This window comes from Condylura cristata, unplaced genomic scaffold (genome assembly GCF_000260355.1).
Source record: "Condylura cristata isolate star-nosed mole 26May11 unplaced genomic scaffold, ConCri1.0 scaffold00011, whole genome shotgun sequence".
In the NCBI taxonomy this organism is placed as follows: Eukaryota; Metazoa; Chordata; class Mammalia; order Eulipotyphla; family Talpidae; genus Condylura; species Condylura cristata.
Window position 1 is genome coordinate 55,708,061 of NW_004567112.1, and position 23,044 is coordinate 55,731,104.

A 23,044-nucleotide genomic window follows, 5' to 3' on the forward strand; every position below is an offset into this window, starting at 1 on the left:
AAAAAAAATGTAATCACAAAAGGAAAATTTTAAAAACTAAGCCTTTTGCATATTTGTTTTTAAAAGATGTATCTTGCATATAAGAGATGGGGTGTAGGCCAGAGGTGGGAAGTTTGGGTGGGTAGATGAGAGGATTCACAGAGACCAGGGGGATTAACTGAAATATACTGCTGAGCAGAGCAGCCAGGAGAGGTTTACCAAGCCATGTGGGTCAGGCCCCAGACTGGGTATTGAACAGGCGCTGAGGTAGCTGCTAATAGCTTCATAGAGCTGAAACTTAAACCCTTGGCCCACCAGGTGGCCCAGAATTTTGTTTATTAATAGTAACATTAAGAGGGAGAAGTTCCCTGCTGAGATGTTTCAATATAAAAAAAAGACAAAAGACCCAGAATATAAAAGTAATTCCTACAAGTCAATTAAAAAAGAAGATAAACATCAATTAAAAGAAGGAAAAACTGGGCCCTCCCTGGTGGTGCAGCAGGTTAAAGCACATCACTAAGAAGCTAAAGCCACTTCAGCATGAGTTCAATCCCCGCCCCAAAGGTAATCCACATGGCGCGGCAGACCTCTCCTGACCAGCCCACTGCTCCCCTCAGCAGTGTACTTCATTAGTCAGCCTGTATTGCTCCCCACTTTCTCTGGTGAATCCTTTTACCAGCCCTGCACCTCTGGCCTGTACCCCAGCTCTGTATGCATAAATAAATAAATCTTAAAAAAAAATCTTTAAAAAAAACAAAAAACTTTTATAAGCATCTCATAAGAAATCAAATGGGCAATAAGCATAGGAAAAGATACATTTCCCTAATGGTAAACTAAACTCAAAATGAGATAAATGCACATAGCAAAAAGAAATGAGTCTACATTAAAAACACTGTGTTGGTAAAAGTAGCAATAAAGAACTGATCACAAAAATATACAGAGAACTGACGAAACTCAACAAAAATAAACAACCCCATCAAAAAATGGGCAGTAGAGCTAAAAAAACACTTCTCCAAAGAGGAACTGCAGATGGCCAACAGGCATATGAAAAAATGTTCAACATCACTCGTAATAAGGGAGATGCAAATTAAAACCACAATGAGATACCACCTCACCTCAGTGAGAATGGCACATCTTCAAACAACTAGCAACAACAAATGTTGGCGAGAATGTGGAGAAAAAGGAACTCTCCTGCACTGCTGGTGGGAATGCAAACTAGTACAACCACTATGGAAAACTGTTTGGAGGTTCCTCAAACTGCTAAACATGGAGCTTCCCTACGACCCAGCAATCCCACTCCTAGGTATCTACCCAAAAGACACAAAAACACTGATTGAAAAAGATACCTGTACCCCATCTTTATTGCTGCTTTATTTACAATTGGAAAAACATGGAAGCAGCCCAAATGCCCAAAAGTAGATGACTGGATTAGAAAGATGTGGTACATATATACAATGGAATATTACTCAGCAACCAAAAAAGAGAAACACATGTCTTTTGCAGCAACTTGGATGGAGCTGGAAAAGATCATGCTTAGTGAGATAAGCCAGAAAGAGAAAGAAAAATACCGGATGGTTTCACTCATAGCAGGAGTATAATGGAACAGGCAAGAAAATAACAAAAATAATGAACAACCATATACCATATACAGAGACATTTTGTAGGGGTGGAGTAGGGAATGGGATCAAAAATGGGGGGGGAGGAGGGAAATGCACGGGACTATGGTGGTGGCACACGGGTGATTTGGTGATGGGAAACCCGTGGGGATTACAATCGAGATGGAAAAAAAAAATGTGCAAAATGATGTAAAAATAAACTTTTGTAATAAAAAAAAAACAAAAAGCAAAAAACAAAAACCCACTGTGTTGGAGGGTAGTAAAGTGAAAGAATATTTTATGTGGCTGGTAGGGGTCAAGATTAGAAAGATATTAAAAAATTTGCCACTCTAGCAAAGGTAATCAAGAAAAAACAATATACACAAATAAAAAGAATGAAACAGGCTATCATAAATTTTGTCATATAAATTACAGGTAAGAGGGTATTTCAAGAAACTTTATATAGTTCATCTAAATTTTAAAAAATATCCTTGCAAATTTAAAGAAAACGGCAATTTGTCTAAAATAATTCAATTAGACTCTAGAATAAATAAAAAACAGAAGTTATAAAATCATTAAACAGAATCAATGTAAGTAGCACACCTATTTAAAAAGTTCGTGCCCAGAAGGCTTTCAGGCAGTTCGCTAAATACTCACAGAAGAAATAGTTCCAGTCTTAAACAAACTTTTCTAGAAACCTAATAGGAGGTCTAGAAACCTGTGACTTACTTTTTAAGTTCAGTAACCTTAGCCCAAAGGTGAAAAAGCCCAAAAGCCCAAAGGTGAAAGAGGAAAGTTGTTGAAAAATGCCTGAAATACATAAATATCCAAATATGTAACATGAATACATTTGCAGATAGGTAAATGAATATGTGTGTGTGTGTATGCAAACCAAATCCAGGATTTGTACAAGAATAATACATCATTACTCCAGAGAGCAAGGGCTCTTGGGAGAATCAATTAACTCAATGGATCAATTTAACACATTAAAGATGGGGAAACAATCATATGATTATTTCAACAGATATAGTAAGAGTACTTGATAAATACTCTCAAGCATGGCAAAAGCTTGCCAAGTATTGATAGAAGGGAGCTGTTAACGTGATAAAGAGCACTTAAAAACACCTCAGGCAAATATCATACTTACTCTTGAGACCAGAAACTTAAGCAGGAAGCCCCCATTATCACTTCCAAATAACACTGCATGAGAAATCCTAACAAGCACAGTAGAGCAATACAAGTAAATTCAGTTTATAAAAAATGAGAAAGTAAATTTCTTACTCAGTTGTATGATGGTATAAACAAAATGTACAAAAGAGAAAAGTGCATTAAGAGGTTTTGGCAAAGTTGTGGAACACAAAAATGAACACACAAGCATCATTTTATTTCTAAACAACAGCAACAGACAATAAAAATAAATAAAAGACAGTTACCATGGCATAAAAAATAAAGTGTCTTGGAAATATTTGAAAAATAATACATGTAAGTCCACTTTGTGAGAAAGAACTTAACTGAAAGGTACTATAGACATAAATAGCTATGCCATGTAATAAGATTGGAAGATTCCTTAGTAGAAAGGTGTAAATTTTGCCCAAAGTGATCTTATAGATTCACTGAAATTCCAATTAAATCCATAAACATTTTTGTGAAGTTTAAGCTTATTCTAAAATTTATAATGAAAACACAAAGGCTACAAACAGCTATGACAATCTTCAAGAACATGGTGAGTGAACTACAACTCAGAATTTAGATCATGATGTAACAGCATGGTGAGAGATTAAAAAGCCTACTCAAACTGAGGAGAGAACCTAGAATTGGACAGCTGATGGATGTAGAGTGCTTTTGTACATCAGTGGGTAAAATTTGGACTTTATAGTAAAGGTGATGCTGGAAAAAAGTGAAATGCAACCCTTATCTCATGTCAATCACAAAAATCTCTTTCACTTAGGTTAAAAATAAAGCTATCTATGATGTATCCAGAAAAAAACATGGAACAAGAGCTATAAGACATCTTGACCTATTTTGAGATAAGTCAATAAAAAGTAAAATACATAAAGAAAAATGATTACCTATATTAACTTTTATTCATCAAAATGTACCATCAAAAATGGTAAAAATACAAGCCACATCCTGGGAGAACTTATTTGCAAACATTTAACCAATAAGAATTGGCATCCCAAATATGTGAAATATCCCTATAAACTGATAAAAATGGACAAAAAAGACTGGAAATGTAAATATTATAACTGCAATTCATGGTTAAAGTCCATCAACTTAGCAAGAATCACCTGGTAAAAGCAGGCACTGCCACGGAAGCAGTGAACTCTCTCCAACTGTTAGAGGCAGTCCACAAACAATGCTTTAGCATTATTAATCTTAGAGAAATCCTGCAGATTTGTAAGACAGTAGAACAGTATTTATGACAACACTGCTTGTGAGAGCAAAAGTAACAAAAAAATTACAAACAACCCAAATATCTATGAACAGTAAATATTGTAGTATACAGATACAGAACACATATAAAAATGAATTTAACTGTAACATGGGTGAACCTCAAAAACATTACTGAATGAATGTTAGGGCTATATAATGAAATACTATTCATAAAATTCAAAACCAGGCAAAACCAAACAATCTATTGGATAGAGAAATATATACAGTTGGGAAAACTGAAGAAAAACAGTGAAAAAAACAGAAAATTTTCACAAAAATCAGAATAGTGACTATTCTAAAAAATGTAGGCATGATTTTTGCCAAATCAAGCAATTTCTGGATCTAGCCAAAGTCAGAGCAGGAGGGTATGTAGTAGAGAAGAGGTTTTTGACAGGTCATGTTCTACATGTTAATCTGGTAGCGAGTGCACTGGGTGTTTGCTTTATTACAAGAGACACAATTATAAGTTATATATCTTTCTTTTTTAGGATATTTTACAACAAAAAAATTTATCACATTTTTTAAACTTTGGGTAATAGAATACTTTATTGGTACCATTTAATGTCAAAAACAATATGTCCATTGCTTAGCTTCCATCTTTAAATGAAAAACTAGTTTAATATAGCAGATCACTTGATTCAACTATCAAGAAAATAAGATGCAGCTTACCTTTGCAAATAACTTAAGTACCATAATCCACTGTCCTTCATAATAAATAAGTGTATATAAAAGAAGACAATGGTCTGAGTAAGTTTGCAGAGACCATATTATACATCTTAAACTGACAAGCCTAAGTGCTACCTATCCCAACTTAAAAACAGTAAGAACAATTAGGAGTTATTGTCAAATTGAATTAATATAGCACCAAGAATTTGGGATTTGAAAGATTTTAGACAATGTGATTTACTGAGCAAAAAGGAAAATGATTTTTCTTTTGTGAATTGTCAGGGGCTTATATATGAGCAGAAAGTCTTCACTATAAGTCTTTTTTAAAAGACAAAGTTTCATAAAATTGTGCATGTCTTTCACCAAGTCTCTGATTTCTGTATTTAGCGATTAACCCTATGGTAAAAGTTCCATGTGTGATAAATAATAGAATTCTATCTGAATATAATTTCGTATTTATCTTGTCTCATTAGTTTACACCTCAATTAAAACATTATTCTATCTGCAAGTAATATACTTCTCTAAAATATTCTATAATCAGATTTCCATTCAGATCACAAGTGTGATCTTATGCTGTCTACATCTCATTAAATCACTTTCCTCCATTCAGGGAAACTCTCAACTCAAAGTATTACAGTAATGCAAATACAAATGTAGCATATATTAACATATTAGAAAACAGGATAATAAATATATGTGGATCCATGCTAAATGAAATAATACAAAGCAAAAACCCACACATCACCATGCTATGCTCGTCTAATCTAAACCCCCAAAAGAAAGGCCCTGATACAGCCCCGGTTCATGTAAACTGATGCTCCTCAGACACCCCCGTGTCCTGTATTCCAATATAATTAAATGTTCTTTTAAAGACATGCCATGCTTACTTGTTTGTTCAAAACAGTCCACAATAACTTTGACTACTACTCCTGAACAAGATGATAAATAGTAAACATTGTATTTGTAATCAAGTCACAGATTCTAACCTAAGTACTTCCTATATTTTACCCTTTTGCTTAAAAACACGTAGGGGGTTGAGCAACATTAAGTAAGGGGCTGGCTTTTATTTCTGCCTTCTCGTAATTGGTGGGATTTTAGACGTGTCAATTAATTATCCTCTACTTCAATATAAAAGGTTTGTTTAAGCAACTGACTGAAGATCAAGTATGTTGTCTCAGTGATCAGCAGGTGAAGAACCCTTGTGCAAACACTTCAACTGGTTTCATGAAAAAGATGCTCCTGACCTACCATTAGTACAACACATTCCACTCCTCAGCCCAGAGGCAACCAGGACACGGGCAGAATGTGGGTGCCAGGGAGAAACTCTCAAAACTGTTTTAGGGCAGATTTTGATTTCTCAGTTCTAATGCAGTGGTCTCAAAAACAGACTGCATTGAAACATTTACTCCTTCTCATCAAGTCAAACCCTTGAAGAGAAGTAATGTCAGAAAGAACACAAAAGGTAACATGTCTTCTCTGAAAGAGGCACTGCATCTGGGATTGGAATTAAGGCTAAATAAATAGTGCTGGTTTGTGGTTCAGACTAATGTGTAAAGGATGTTAACCAACAGTTTCACTATTTGTCCTATATGCCTGCTTGTGAAGATGCGTCTCTATCTCCTCCCTGAAAACCAGCATTCCCAGGTGCGAGTGAGAGGCCTCATTCATGGCTTTGGACTGGATGCACATGCGGTACTGCTCAGGGGTCAGCTCATCAGCACAGCGCTTCTCATGCCATAGGTGGAAGAGACCAGGAACTGGAGTCCGAATCACAATCAGATCACCGTGTAAGTATTTTCGATAAAGGTGAACATCTTCTCCACCCCAGCCTTTTACTTCCATGTCAAATCCACCTGTAGGATCAAAAGAGACACTGTACATAATTGCTGCCTGGCAGTCAAAGCACACTGAAAACATTCAAATACTAAGCTTCAAATGAGATTGCAAATACAGCCCAAAGACCTCTGATTTGCAGAATGAGGTACTGGTTGAAGACATTACCATTTAAGATCTCAACATCTGTTGAAAGAGTATCAAAATGAAATTATTTAAGAACACTTTGAAAACTCCAAATTTCTATAGAAAACTACAGAAATCAAATAAAGTAGAAGAAAAGACAAATCATTCATAATCTCATAACCATTAAAATCTTAGGTTTCTTCTCCTCTCCTTTGAAACGTTAAGCTTTCCTGGATTACAGAAAACTTCACTGAGGAGAAAGCAAAGGAAAAGGTCATGTTGTAGATACAAATTTAAGAATGGGCTCACAGATGATTTAAAACTAAAGAAATGGATGAAATTACTGAAGGCGTGTGGAAGGAAAAAAGGACCAGGGCTAAATGCTAAAAAAATGCCCCTATCTAGAGATTAAACAGAGCCAAAGAAAGAGAAGTCTTCTTATAAATAAGCAAAAGATAAGCACATGAAACAGAAAAGATCCCAGAGGAGGGAAAATGTCCAGAGAATGTACTATCACAGTACTCAAGTGAAGAAAGCATCTTGAGGTAGAACTGGTCAAGTGTGTGCTGCTCAACCAGGAGTTTAAAAAGAACTAAGAAGACCTGGCAACATAAAAGTCACTTTTAATCTCACCTAGAACAACTGTGGTGGAGCGATATGACAGAAGGCTAACTGGAATAAGTAGACACATGAAATGGGACATAAATATGAGACTATTTTAAAATTGGCTTAAGTTGAACAACCACCTATTTCAAGAATCACGGAGAACAAAAACATTTGGAGTTTTGAAGATCTAGAAACCATTTCTAAGAAGAATTAATTCTTTACTTAAGAGCTGGGTTTCCAAATTATGTCATCTGTCAAATTTTAATTCTATGCCACTTTATTTCATTCACAGGATGACAATAATTCTAAAATCACTGAAAAAGTATTACTTCAAACAGTTAGCTTTATTAAATACTATGTTGATACATTCTTCCTCATAGATATGAATTAGCCAAACATTAGAAGTGATATAGGTATTTAAAATAAACAGGGGACTTCTGGCTTATGTCCTAACAAGTAAAAAGCTGAACAAATTGAAAAATCAATATCGCTTCTCAGATCTCTCAGAGAAGTAAAGTCACTGAGAAAACTGCTATCCCTAAAGGTGGAGAGAGAAAGAAGCAGACAAGAGAGAAATACAACAAAAACTTGAGTAAAAAATTCTGGGATGAGAGGACCACTGTCAGAGTAGGAAAATCTGAGCTATAATTGATGAATTCCTTGCTAGAGGCTCAGGGAATAAGTTTGAGAGTGAAAATTTGATTGGGGGAGGGTCTACTTTTGTAATTTCATCTAGGAGTGATACCAGGTTTTAGAGTGAAGATCGAGTGAAGACTGGAGAAAAGAGTCCCCTAAAATTCCTATGGAGGGAGGGCTAAGTAACCATTTTGAAATACACTGGAGCATTCTGTTCCTAAGGAGGTGTGCCTCAAAAATAACTATTTACTACCGCCTAACCTATCCAGGGAAAGGGATATAATCAATTCCAGTCCATTCTAGTCACCCTGTCCCATCTGAGATGGGGGGCAGTATCAGAGAAATACTAGTGAAATTCATGGTCCAGATATACAGACTCATTAAAGAACTGAGAGGTAATCACAGGACCACAGGATATATTTATTTCCCTCCCCTTATACCTGATCACCCCATTACTATCTATGATAGTTTCCTTAAACCTAAGGCATCATATTTAGCCATTAAAAATGAAAAAAAAAAATGAAAAAAAAATAGTTTGAAGAAACAGAACAAGCTTTGAACCAAACTCAGACATGGCAGGGACAATGAAATGATCAGCATAGGAGTTCACAACGACTGTAAGCTAAGGGGTCTAAGTGAACAACACTGTAAGAACAGATGAGTAAGCAAAAGATCCTAAGAAAGACTAAAAAAGAAATGCTTTTGCATTTTACATTGATAGACCAATGTATTTTTGCACTGATAGACCAATGTAATAGAAATGAAGAATGCCTTCAAGAAGCTTACTTGTAGGCTGGTCTTGCTGGAGGAAAGAAACTCTGAGCTTGAGGACATGTCTATAGATATTTCCAAAACCATAAATGCAAGCAAAGAGAAAGAAAACTGGAAAAACAATAAACCAGGACAAACCATTTAAGAACTTCAGAACGAATATGCCAGAGAGAGAAGAAAGGAAGGAATGGAAGCTCCAAATAAGAGGCTAAATTCCAAATAAGTAGTGCAGAGAAGGCAAAGTCTCCTTTTCTCAGTCAGCTCACATTCACTGAGTACAGGCTTCACCCCAGATGCACTTGTCAAGAAGTGGGACCTAGTGCCTTTACCCAGGTGACTGGGTGTCATTCTGAGAGAAATGTACATACAGTTGATAACAGTAGAGAAATACAAATCACTTCCTGCACTGAAGAGACATTCTGTCCCTTCTATAAGCCTAATAAACCTTGATTTCTAACATCTTCATTTTCCTTGCATTCTGAGGACAAATGGTCTTGCTGCAAAGGAAAAAAAAAACCCTTGAGAACAAAGCCAAGGACAGAACTTTGCAAAGAAAACATCAGAACTGTAGAGCATCAAAAGGTAACAAAAATAAGCTGTTGTCAACCAAGTCACTGGACACTTATGTTACAGGCACGGGTACACTGACCTTAACTACCTACCTTCTTTCACATGCTTGTAACTCTAGTTAATACCACTACACTTTGCTGTAAGCAGGATGACACTCTTTCACACTCTAGTCTTCTACCCTTCTCATTTGTCAACAAATAAAGCTACTTTTCTTTGCCTCAAAGTACCAGCAATTTTCAGTATCACTATCTCTAACCCAAGCTCTCGAGTAGAGACTCAGAAATTTGATGAACACAACAAACAGCAACACAACAAAGTTCTTTCCAAAGGAACTGATTTAATTTTAATAAGGTATAGAGAAGTACAAACCAAAGGCGGCTCTTAAAAATAATGGACACTTGGGACCCTCCCTGGTGGCACAATGGGTTAAAGAGCAGCACTATGAGCTTGACGCAGCTGCTTCAGCACAAGTTCGATTCCCAGCCAGGAAAGTGACCCACATGGCCTGGCAGACCTTTCCTGTCTTGCCCGCTGCTTCCCTCAGCAGTATACTTCATAGGTCTGCCTGTTCTGCTCCCCACTTTGTCTCTGGTGGATCTTCTTACCGCCCCTGCACCTATGGCCTGTACCTCAGTTCTGTATGTATGCATAAATAAATGTTTTTTTTTTTTAAAAAAAGGACATTTGGTAAATAAGTAACAAGCTAGAACACAGACCAACTAGTTTACAGAGAAACAGGGAAGAGCACCTGGGGCCCAAAGGAACTTCAAAGACTTGCCTCAAAAACTACCCTGTCCTGTGAAAGGATCTAATTAATTTATGCCTTAGAGCATTATCAAAAACGAGAGTAAACAGCAAATGATGAATATACCCTAATAGATGGGAGTAATACCAACTGAGGCAAGCAAAGAGACAAAGAGAGACCTCCCAGGATGACTGTACGCAAGGCTTCAGGAGTGACATGAAAGGCTTCATGTTGCTGGCCGTGATATTATAATTCACTCAAATGTAAAACCAACAGATAACCAACATTAAAGCTAAACTAAAGCCCTTGAGGTGGGGGACATCAATAGCCAGAAATACCAAAATATGTTGCCTAAGCTGTCCAATATTTACAAAAAAGTATGACGAATGTAAATAAAAAAATGTGGTTAAAGCACAGCATTGAGAAGCTAAACCACTTCAGCATGAGTTTAATCCCTGCCCTGGAGGTGACCTACATGGCGCAGCAAATCTCTCCTGACCTGCCCACTGTTCCCCTTAGCAGTGTACTTTGTCAGTTGACCTGTTCTGCTCCCCACTCTGTCTCTGGTGAATCCTCTCACCAGCCCTGCACCTCTGGCCTGTACCCCAGTTCTGTATGCATAAACAAATAAATATTAAAAAAAAAAAAAAAGTGTGGCCCATGTACCAGGAAACAAGTGGAAAAAAGAAAATGCTTATGAGAAGATCTAGGATGTTGGTTTTAACAAAATTTATGAAGTAGTTATTGTAAATATTGTAAATTATTTTTTAAAAATTTTAAGAATAAAAAAATCATGCATAAAGATGTAAAACAAGGTAAGATAATGTTTCAAGTGGAACATATTAATAACGAGACAAATATTTTACATACATACATAAATATGTATGGTTTATACACACACACACACATATATAACGGGAGTCTGAAGTTAATATGTACAAGAATTCAAACTGAAAATTCATAGGAGCAGCTCAACAGATTTGAATTAACAAAAGAATCAGTAACTTGTAGATCAACTGTCTTCATGCAACTCATAGAACAGACAGAAAAGAATGAAAAAAAATGAATGTGGTCTCAGAGAAACGTGAGAGACCATTAACTTTATCAAAATATATTTAATGTAGTTATGAGGAGAAACAGAAAGGAACGTGAGAAACAAGAGACACCAGAAGGCAGTGATGTCATCACTTTATTGAGCAAGAAATTGGGAAATGGGCATTAGTTTCATTTAAGTCTTTTTTATTGTAACTGGCTTATTTTCAACTATTCAAGTGTTACAATTGTCTCATCAAATAGAAAATATCAATAATGAGAAAGAAATACTAAAATATTATGTTAAACAGAAAAGATGGCAGAATTTTAAAAATGGCTGACTTAAAAATGAATATAAATAAACCAAAATATACATTATATATTCTATTAACTATATCAATACACACATGTATGTATGTAAATGTGGAATATATTCTAATATGCTATGGAAAGGTAGCAACTTAATGAACCAGGAAACGTGGAATTAAGATTTCAGCCTGCATTCTTAAATTATGCTCAAAGCTTTACTTTTGTTGGGTAAGACGGAAATAGGGTAGGACAGGAAGTTTAGAGCCAACTCTTCATTGGCTTAGGGAAGTGTTAATGACTGTGTTAAGTGACTCTAAGTCTCTCACATGAACTTCAACCAAAGAGAAAAATAATTTTTTGTATGTTTGAAATACTAGGATTTTGTATAGCAGTTCAAAGGCAGTTTCATGCCTAAATTAAAAATATGAAAAACCCTTGGATTAGGTAATCCAAGATTACTTGTAATAATCTACGAGTACAACAAAGTTATGTAAGTACCTGACACAACTGCACATAAGTCAAGTATTTTTAAAAACTAGTGTTTTGATTGTGAAGAAACAAGAAAATATTATATAATACTTTTAACGTATTACATTGTTTTTGCTATTCAAAGACAGTTATTATAAACTCATTTACCTCTCTTATCTTCAGTTAATCTCTGACATTCACAATTTAATAGAGAAACACTCAAAACTGACACCTTTAGAAAAGTGCCTTATCACGGTGCTACAGTAGATACCCAAGCATCTATCCTTAGATGTAAGGTAAACTTACCAATAGTTAGGAAATCTGATCGATACTGACAAGTCATTCCAAAACCAAAATCTCTCCAAAAGCCAGAATCCTTTTTGTGAACCTTAAGTAAAAAAAAAAACAAACTCAATTTAATCCTTCAAAAACTGGAAGTTTTAATCAATGAGACAAATTTATTTTTGAAAAGAGCATTGCTCCTTCTAATCCTTGAGATAACTAAAGATGGATCACAATAATTTAATAATTAAGTCCTTATAGGAACAACAAAAATATAATTGCATGAACAAAGAATTGAATTGAATTCAGGCCCTACAGGGTATAAAACTATAAGGTATAAACTATGATTATTAATAATTACTAACTATGATTAGTAGTAATTAATAACTATAAGGTATAAACTATGATTATTAATATGATTATTAATAAAATATGATATTATTATTATTAATGAGTCTGACCTCAAGGGGATTACATTCTAGGAGGACAGCATTTGCACAAATACCTACTGACATATATTATACCCTACAAAGTGGCACTGCAGCATCCAATCCTTTCTGATTTTGTACAGTTTTGCTCTGGTACATAGCCCTACGTAGACCATTGCTTCCAAAACACTCCTTCCATATGTAGCTTCAGATTGGATGATATCTCATTCTATACCAGTAGGAAAGTTTCATTCCACATATTGTAGGAATTGACCAACTAATAGAACTTTGACAAATTTTAGGACAACAAGCTAAAAGGGGAGTTGCTGGGAACTCTGGAAAGTAAAAGTACTCATTTCTCTGAAAGAACTGCTAGATAAGATACTTGCTCTTTTTGGATGGCATAGGGTAGGAGTGAACAGACTACAACCTGTGTGTTAAATCTGGCTTGCCGCCTGTCTTTTTAAATAATTTTACTGGAATGCAGCAATGCTCATTTATTTACAGAGTGTTCATGGGTACCGGCATGGTGCAGTGGCAGAGTTAGTTGGTACAACAGGGACAGAAGGACTCACAAAGTTTAAAATGTTTTCTATGAGGTTCTTTACAGATTGTTTGCCAATCCCTTGTGGCAGGTCCAGACATGAAGCTTGAACTGCTGCAATCATTTCCACTAAGGGAAAACCAGCTTTAAAATGAAGCTGTCAGACCAGTGAAGTTCAATGGGATAAAGAAAAAAGTTCAAGATTCTGATGATACTGAGCAACCAGGATCAAGAAAAAGGTAAAATCTGATAAACCTTTATTTTATTCACATATTCAACAAGCAATATCTAGGACCCAGGGCACAACAGTAAATAGAAGTGACAAAGTCTCTGCTATCACAGAGCCTTTGTTTTGGTGGAAAAAAGGAAAATGAATATATTCAGATGGTGATACATGCTAGGAAAAGAAATGGATGAGGAGAAAAAGCATAGCAGAGAGAAAAACCTACTTTGAAAGTAATGGCAACAAAAGGACTCTTTCAGGAGGCTATGTTTGTACAGGGACCCTAATGGAATGAGGGCATGAGTCACACAAATATCTGGAGAACATTCCTGGCAAAGAGGGCAATTTGTATTATGGCTCTGAGGCTTAGAAGTGTGCTTGGAGTGTTCGACAAACAGCAAGGAAATGACTGTGGCAAGAGCATAGAAAGCAAGGGTAAGAGTAGAATGATGATCTGGGGTCAAAAAGAGGTTACAGGTATATTATTTTTGTACTCTCTTGGCAATTATTTAGAAGGGGCCTAATATTAGGATAAGTGAGGCTAGAGGGTCTCAAGATCAGATCAAAAGGAAGTGAACATCTCACCACTTCTCTTTTCTAAGTGAAATAAACAACATACATGGAATGAGGAGTGGTGAGGTTGCTGAGAGGGGTGAAGAGAGGGACATTACGGCTGGTTTGGAGGAGGAGAGTGGGTGGGTAGGGGTAAAGAACATACTTCAGGGCAGCCTGGGACACCTGAGGCCTATATTTTAAACAGTGACATCTGTGAGGCTGGTATTACCCACTCTCTGCTGCTCTGGAACCTGGCTGACAGAGGGAGCCTCAGCCAGGTTGGGGTATTAAGAGAAAACACTAGAAGGAGTGAGCTTATAAAAGGAGGGAAGTGAGAATATAGACATGAGGAGGGTGACAGAAAGGGAAAAGAGGCACCTTATCCAAACAGCAGCATTCTAAGACAGCTTCCTTGAAGAAATAGAGTTGGAGCTTGGATCTGAAAAATAGTAAGAGTTAGTCAAGTGAAAGATGTACTGAGAGGGAGTTCCAAGTAAAAGAATAATTTGTGCAAAGTCCTGGAGATGAGAGAAAGCACTGTGATAAGGATGGAGTCAAAAGTGGAGGTGCCTATACATGCAGACCAGCACTCAGTAAAATTCTGTTAAAATACTAGGTAGTGGGCCCTCCCTGGTGGTGCAAGAGGGTTGGAGCACAGCACTGTGAAGCTGGCCGAGGTAGCTTCAATGCCAGTTTGAACCCCGGCCCTCGAGGTGACTCACATGGCACAGCAGACCTCCTGACCTGTCCACTGCTCCCCTCAGCAGTGTACTTCATAGATCTGCTTGTTGCTCCCCACTCTGTTTCTGGTGAATTCTCTCATGGTTCTGCAGAGGTGAATTCTGCACCTCTGGCCTGTATCCCAGTTCAGTTATTTATGCATAAATAAATAAAATCATTAAGAACAAAAAAACCCTAGGTAGTAAATATTCTAGGTTCTGTGAAACATAGTCTCTGTTGTAACTATTCATCTCTGCCACTGTAGTGTGAATGCAGTCATTGATAATCAATTCAATATACTGCGTTCTGATAAACTTTATGGAGATCGAAATTTGAATATTATTTAATCTTCATGAGCTATGAAGTACAATTCTTTAAAAAATATTTTTGAAACATTCTTAACTCATGGGTCATACCAAACTAGGCCACAGGCTAGACATGGCTCACAGACTACAGACTACGGACCTCTGACCTAGAGGAATCCACAAGGCCACATTAGAGAGAATCACATGTGTCTGTCATGGGATTTGGGCTTTATCCTAATCACGATGGGAATTCTCTGATGAGTAGAATCATGTGATCAGATGATGTTTTGGGATATTAACTCTGGTTGGAGTATCAAGAAAAGAGGGAAGGAGTTTGGTTAAGAGGCAACATTTCGGGCCCTCCTTGGTGGCACAGCAGGTTAAAACATAGCACAATAAAACTAAAGCCACTTCAGCAAGAGTTTGATCCCCAACACCAGGGGTGACCCACATGACACAGCAGACCTCTCCTGTTTTGCCTGCTGCTCCCCTCAGCAGTGTACTTCATCAATCTGCTCCCCACTCTGTCTCTGGTGAATCCTCTGCCCATCCCCGCACCTCTGGCCTGTACCCCAGTTCTGTAGGCATAAATAAATCTTTTTTTTTTTTAAAAAAAAGGCCAGAGGCTCAGGGGTGGAGAGAGGCTTCACCAGATACAGAGTGGGGAGCAGAATAGGCAGATCTACTAAGTACACTGCTGAGGGGAGCAGCGGGCGGGTCAGGAGAGGTCTGCCACGCCATGTGGTCACCTCCGGGGCAGGTGGGAATAGAACTCATGTGGAAGTGGCTTTAGTTTCTCAGTGATGCTCTTTAACCTGCTGGGCCACCAGGGAGGGCCAAATAAATAAATCTTAAGAAAAAAAAAAGGCAACATTTAGTTACACTCTGGATGTGGGATGCTGGTGGTTCACTACTGTGCTAGTTGGATGGATATAAAAAAGATTAGAGCACAGACGCACTGAAGTCTGTAAGTGACTGAATGAAAGAAGGATGGTGGGGAGAGGGAAGGTTCAACTGAGATGAGAGCAGACTTGGTCCTGAACAACTGGCCTAATGCCAACCCCCAAGAATGGAAGAATGGAAGCACAGGGGAAAGGGCATCCTGGAGAGGAACAGTGTGGAGCTGAATACCATGTTGCTGAGTGATCCGTATGGCAGTCATGGGGACGTCCTGCAGAGAGCAGGGACAGAAGGAATACACAGGTGGACAGAAGGAAAATACAGGTCTGAAGAAGGAGCAGATTTGAGAAGACTGGGGACAATATAAAGAGTTGCTGTCTGGAATCTGAGAACCAACTGGAAAACACAAAAAGAAACGGGCAGCACCGAGCTCTTGGCTCAAGCTAGCGATGATAAATGAGGTATGCATTTCCCTTTTCCTTAGTTTTGGGAAAGGGGAGTGAGAGGTTCTTCCCTATTTGGAATATAAAGGGTGCTGAGGGCAGGACTTTTTGCTGCTTTTAATCTGTGCTATGTCTCTAGAACCTAGAATAATGCCAGGCTCTGCATAGTAAGCTTTCAATAAATATTTGTTGAGTGATATATTTATACAGGTATGTACAACTTTTGTGGCAAAACCAAGACTAGGCTCTAATAGTCTTGTTACCTTACTCAAAATATAATCCTAATGTAGAGTATTAAAACCCTTGACCCCATGCCATTTCTGATTTTACAAATATTAAAAAATTCTTTAAATATTATCACACTTAGGGAAAGGACACATTTTTTTTTTTTGGATTTTTAAAGTAACACATTGCTATTGAGGAAAAGTAGAAGGAAATGCAAATTGCCCATACTCCCAAGTAAATACTGTACTGCATTTTAGCTAGTCCTCCTAAGCATGTGTGTGGGGGTACAGGTATCATATATAACCTACAGCTCCAGCCCACGGTTTAGTCAGCTTTCTCTCCAAATCCAATCCCACTCTCCTGGGAGCTGCGGTTATTTCCTCAGGTATACTGCCCAAGCCTAACTGGCTACTAGAGTGGAGCCACACTCAGTCCTCTCCAAACAATCAAGACCTCCCAAGGCTTTCTATTACATGGGGCATAAAATTCCAACTCCGTGTAGGAGAGTAACAAGTTCTCTTACAGATCTGACCAGATTTGCACTCAGCTGCTTGCCTACTGTGCTCCGTCACCTTAAGGAAAGACCCCGCTGTTCCTTCTGCCTGGAAGCCCTTTTCCCCTCCTGAGTAGAAGATTCCTGATGTCATCTTGATGGGCCTCCAACAGCCCCATCTCTGACCAAACACCACAGAAACACCTAGTTATCTTCACAACTCAGTCTCTTTTTATGATCTGCATGTTATTAATAGATTTTATTTTTGGTCTCTTCCCACCATAATAGATTAATGTACATAGCATAATAGTAATAGCATAATAATAATAATGCCTGTGTGGTTTTAAGTGCTAGGGTATCTAACATAAAACCAATTCTCATTTGTTTAATTTACATAACGGAGATCGTATCTGCAGTGGGTAAGAGTGCAGACTGAAGTCACACTGCCCAGGATCTGGCCCCACTGTGACTAGCTATGCATTTTAGGCAGCCATTCAACATCTCATCTGCAATATACAGGTAGTAATAGCACCTACCTCAGAGACTGTTAGGATAATTAAATGAGTTACCATTTATGAAAAGCAGGACAGTATCTCAAACATAAAGTGCATAAAAATTAGTATTAACTTTAAAATATCTAAGTTACATATAAAAATAAATTTCTCATTCTAACTTTACATTTTTCTCCACATTTACCCAATGTATTCATTTATATTTCATGTATTTTTTCCTTTTGGTAAATAATAATCACAACAGTATTAACTATAATTCAATTCATCATTTTACTATGAGAGTTTTGCTTGCTTTTAATGTTGTCAGTAACATACTGCTTACTCTACAGCTTTGATTATTTCCTCAGCAGAGACTTCTCGGAAAGGAAATTATAGGACCAGAGAGATGAACCTATTTGCCAACTCCTGATTCAAAAAGCTCACTGGTATTCTTACACCACTGGCCATTTTTATTTACTTATCTCATTTTTAAAAAGGTTTATTATTTATACATATAAGAACTGGGGTACAGGCCAAAGGTGTGGGGGTGAGACAGAGTGGGGAACAGAACAGGCAGACTGACTGAAATACACTGCTGAGGGGAGCAGTGGGCGGGTCAGGAGAGGTCTGCCATGCCATGTGGGTCACTTCCCTGGCCCGGGAAGTGGCCTTGCTGCAGTGGCCTTGGATAACCTCATAGTGCGTTAACCCGTTGCACCACCAGGGAGGGCCCTAGAATGGCCATTTTTAAAAGCAGCAGTTTTACAGCATGAAAAAAACAAACAAACAAAAAAACATTGCACTGCTGTTTTATTCTTAATAAGGTTGATCATTTCAATATTTACTGTGATTTTTAACAACAGGCTTTTACCTGTTTTTGTTTTCTATTGGGTATATTATTTATTTTTAGTGTATTTTTAAAATATACATAGTATAAGTAAAGTAGTTTTATAGGCTTTGTACCTGCTGCTGGGGTGATAAGTTCAAACTGCAACAAATGGTATAGCGACTAAACTCAAATTCTCTACCTGCTATTAATGTTTAACCTGTAAGTCTGTGCAAACATATCCTCTTTATAAGCCAATGATGTGTTCTATATTTTTAGGAGATCCACTAAGAGAAGACAGGATCTCAAATTTCTAGAAAAGTAGGAAATGAGAACTTTTGAGGGTTTTAGTAAACATTATATTCCTAGTGCTAACACAATTCTTATACCTATTAGTCTTCAAAAAGTATTTGTGAATGAGTGAATAGGGCCCTCCTAAAGCAGCTGGCAGGCCCACACAGTAACCTTTTATAGTAAGGCAACTAAAGGGAACAAATATTCTTGAATGCCTATTGTGCTGGAACAAGCTTTTATCTTGTATTTTAAGTGAGGAGACTAAAACTTAGAAAGGTTAAGCAATCTGCAAAGGTTGCATAGTGAATTAGATAGAATGTGAAATGGAAATATTTAAACTCATTTTTCTATACAGTATCTAGGATGAATTCATAATCACTTTTCCCCACATCCTTCCAATATTCCAGACAATATTATTATCAGCAAACTTTTACTCCTCTTCACCCTCATGTTGACTCCATTTAGGATATGTTTCTCAAGTAACTTTTAAAAATAAGCCTTTTATTCTGGACTAACTTTAGGTTCACAAAATAGCTGTAAAATAGTGAAGAGAGTTACTATATACTTCTCATCTAGTTTTAGCTTCCCCTAAAGGCTATCATTTTATATTGTTGGGATATATTTGTCAAAACTAGTAAGTGAACAGTGGCATATTACTATTAACTGACTCAAACTTTATTTGGATCACACCAGTTTTTTCCTTTAATGTTTTCCCTATTTGTCCCAGGATCCAGGCTGGGGCACTACAATGCCCTCAAAGAATTCAAGCATAGTGTCCAGAATCAAATTTATTTTTTTCAAAATATGCAAAGTATTGCTGTATTTTTTTTTTCAAGTACCATAGTTATCAAAAAAGATGAATTTTTTTCTTATTCTAGTAGAAAAGCTAGATTTGATTTGGCTACTCTTCCCCGCCCTCAACCCCCAGAATCTATTAAAATTGTTCCTTAGTTTCTGTTTCCAAACATCACAAGAGTTGTCTTTATTTAGTTCATCAAAGTTTTCTTTCTTTATTTTTTTTCTCCTCTCTTGGACTCCCATTATGCAGTTTGGGGCTTATGGGTTGGTTCTTCATGCCTCAGTTTTTGAATAATATCTCAATTTTTTCTCAAGTTATCTCTTGATCTTTATATGATCAGTTGGTTTTTCTTGTTTAGTTTTTTTTTTTTTAACTGTGAACCACTGCTATTCAGCACATTTAATGAGTTTTATATTTTCACAATATCACAAGTTCTCTCTCTCTCTCTTTTTTAAGATTTATGCATACAGAACTGGGGTATAGGCCAGAGGTGCAGGGGTGGTGAGAGGATTCACCAGAAAAAGTGGGGAGCAGAACAGGTCAAATGTCAAAGTACACTGCTGAGGGGAGAAGCGGGTGGGTCAGCAGAGGTCTGCCGTGCCATGTGGGTCACCTCCTGGGCTGGGATCGAACTCATGCTGAACTTTAGCTTCTTAGTGCTATGCTTTAACCTGCTGCGCCACCAGGGAGGGCCAAGTTCTAACTCTTTTAAAGAACAAATCTGGTTTTACTAATTTAGTGTTTTCTCAAATCTCCCTAAAAATGTTTATTTTAAAGTTGCTTTTTTACCTATACTCATATTCTCAATGTTTATTTTTCTGTTTATTAAAATTTGATGGCTCTCTTTCATGGTATTAGTTTTTCTCATAGGTTTGGCTTGTCATGGTTAATTGGTATTCGTTTTGGCTTCAAAAATCATTATTCAAAAACCTAAAATGGTTAACTGTGACTATCAGGGCCTATTTCCAGTAGGCATGGAGGAAGGACTATCAGCAGCTTGTCTTTGGCTCTGAGGCTCCCCATCCACCCTACTGCTCAGTATGGCCAGAACCCTGCCTCTCTGGCTTCGAGGACCACACACTCTGCTGCAGCCTTCAGACCAAGCCCAGTGTTTCCTGCGGCTCAGTACACATTTTCATCTTCTATGAGCGCAGAGGACGCAAAGTAGCCCCATCGTTAGTGTTCTGAACACACTGAACACAATACAGACAGCTCTCTCCTCCATCAATCCTAAGTCACAGTTTGCTGTATTATAGAAATTTCTCAAAATTTAGTTCTAACTAGTGGTACTTCCTTCCTCATCAAATACAAATAGGCTTTTTTCTTTTTTAGTAATACAGTTTTTACATAGATTTGGGGTATCAGATAAAGAAAATATGGGTGCTGGTTTGCTATTTTGATCACATTTATGCCATATTCCTAAGTAACATTGGTCTACAGGTAAGACCGAGGTATGTGCTTTGCCAGGTGTCGGTATGAAGATAATGCTGGCTTCATAGAATATATTAGGTAGATCATAGGCATTAGTATTATAGGTTCTTTAAATATCTGGAATAATTCATCAATAAAACATTATACCTATGTACTTAAGACAGGTAGTTTTTTGATAACTGTTTTCATTCTTAAAATGGTTTTTAGTCTTTTTAGAGTTTTCACCTCTTTGTAATACACTAACTTGAGATTCTGTAAAATACTAACATGAACTTGATTTCCAAATTCTCAAAATTTGTCATTTATTTAGAACTTTTAAAAGTTACATAAAAAAATTGATTTCTCTTATTCTAATTTCTTATTCTAATTTCTAACACTGTTTTTGTTTGACCCAAACCTAACAACTTTATAATTAAAAATTTACTTTTTGGGTCTCCCTAATGGCATAAGGGGAGCACACCACTATGAAGATGCTCATAGCCACTGCAGCAGGAATCCAATCCCCAGCCAGAGAGCTGACCCATATGGCATAGCAGACCTCTCCTGTCTACCCCACTGCTCCCTGAAGCAGTGTATTTAAGTTAATCTTGCCTGTTAAAACTGCTCCCCTTTCTGCTTTGGTGAATCCTCTTAGCCTCCACACTGTCTGCACCCCAGTTCTTGTGTGCACAAGTAAATAAATCTTTCAAAAAATTTACTTTTCACATGAAGAATTAAATTCCTGTATCTGTCAAACTATTAATTTTGAATCATTAATTTCTGACCTTTCTTTCCTTGGAGTTATTTTATTAACATCTTTTTATTAACATTTCATTAACATCTTAAATTGACTTTTTAGTTCACTTGTTTCCATTTTTTCTTAATTTTAACAATAAAAGATTAGGCTGAATGAAATAGTGTCCAGGATTCAGTCTTAGAATGGAAAAAGGATACTGGTAGAAAAACTGGTGAAATCCTAATAAAATCTATAGTGTAGTTAACAGTAACTTACTAATGTTAATTTCTTAATTTTGACAAATATTTATATTACAGTATTTAACTAAGCCATATTAACAACCTCAGAGAAAAAATAATTTATATTCAGTAAATTTACAGCAATACTGTACAATTTTCACATTCTGGAACATGAGGTATTTTTATGTGGCCTAAACTTTTCTCCTCTTCATTGCTCCTACCACAGTGACATTTAATTTTGAAACAACAAATGCCAAAATATTGTATAAGGGGAGGAGAGAGTGAAGGAACAATGGAAATAGTACATAATAACTACAGTTTTTACTGAAATTTAGTTTTCTACATATAGAACAAACATCAAGAAACGTAGGATTAATCTTTGGAGCTTTCTTCATCACTGGCAGCTTTTCATTCAACAGTGTCTTACCAGCTGCTGTTCCACAGGCGGTGGTACATCCTGACTGGCATAAACGATGTTGGGGTTGTAAAGACTGAACACCACAGGGTAAAACACCTTCTTACCTATTAAATTAAAATATGTTTATATCACACCAAGAAGTCATATAATGAAGGACTGATCTTTACTACAAATCTATGAAGATCTTATTAAAGATATGATAATTTATCAATATTCAAGTTATTGAACATGCTATTGATTTGATAAACATGATCATTTTATGACATAATAATAAGGGATGTGAAACTATAACAGTGCAAAAGAACAGAGGCAAAAATAATTAACAGGGGCTTATACACACTTATTCCCTTTCACTTTGGGGCAGTACACAAGGATATTCTCTTAGCTATTCACTAGGCAAGCACTTTATTACTCATTATCTTAGTAATTGGTATGTTAACCTCTGATCATCACCAAGAAACTCTGAAACTTCTATGATTCTTTGAATCATAAACAGTAAATTCAAATACTGTAAAATGAATTGATATAGAGGATATATCCAGAACAAGATCCAAAAAAGTAGGTAGAGTTAAAAATACCTGCTGTGTGGTGAAAAAGGAACTCTCCTGCACTGCTGGTGGGAATGCAAACTAGTACAACCACTATGGAAAACTGTTTGGAGGTTCCTCAAACTGCTAAACATGGAGCTTCCCTACGACCCAGCAATCCCACTCCTAGGTTATCTACCCAAAAGACACAAAAATACTGATTGAAAAAGATACTTGTACCCCCATGTTTATTGCTGCTTTATTTACAATTGGAAAAACATGGAAGCAGCCCAAATGCCCAAAAGTAGATGACTGGATAAAAAATATATGGTACATATATACAATGGAATATTACTCAGCAACCAAAAAAGAGAAACACATGTCTTCTGCAGCAACTTGGATGGAGCTGGAAAAGAT

General features: G+C 36.9%; 1 protein-coding gene across 3 annotated transcripts in view; it reads right to left on the reverse strand.

The window, feature by feature from the left end:
- Nucleotides 1–2,969: 2,969 nt before the first annotated feature.
- Nucleotides 2,970–23,044, reverse strand: part of CSGALNACT2 (chondroitin sulfate N-acetylgalactosaminyltransferase 2) — a 29,265-nt gene continuing 9,190 nt past the window's right edge. The window contains exons 5-7 of one of the 3 annotated variants that reach the window (XM_004680910.2): nt 22,110–22,204; nt 12,076–12,157; nt 2,970–6,526 (exon numbers count right to left, since the gene is read on the reverse strand). In XM_004680910.2, the coding sequence (XP_004680967.1) occupies nt 6,234–6,526; nt 12,076–12,157; nt 22,110–22,204 (470 nt within the window). In that variant the 3' untranslated portion in view covers nt 2,970–6,233. Of the gene's footprint in view, nt 6,527–12,073; nt 12,158–14,179; nt 14,241–22,109; nt 22,205–23,044 lie in introns of those variants that run through there. The other 2 variants (XM_012723907.1, XM_012723906.1) reach the window with 2 other exon arrangements.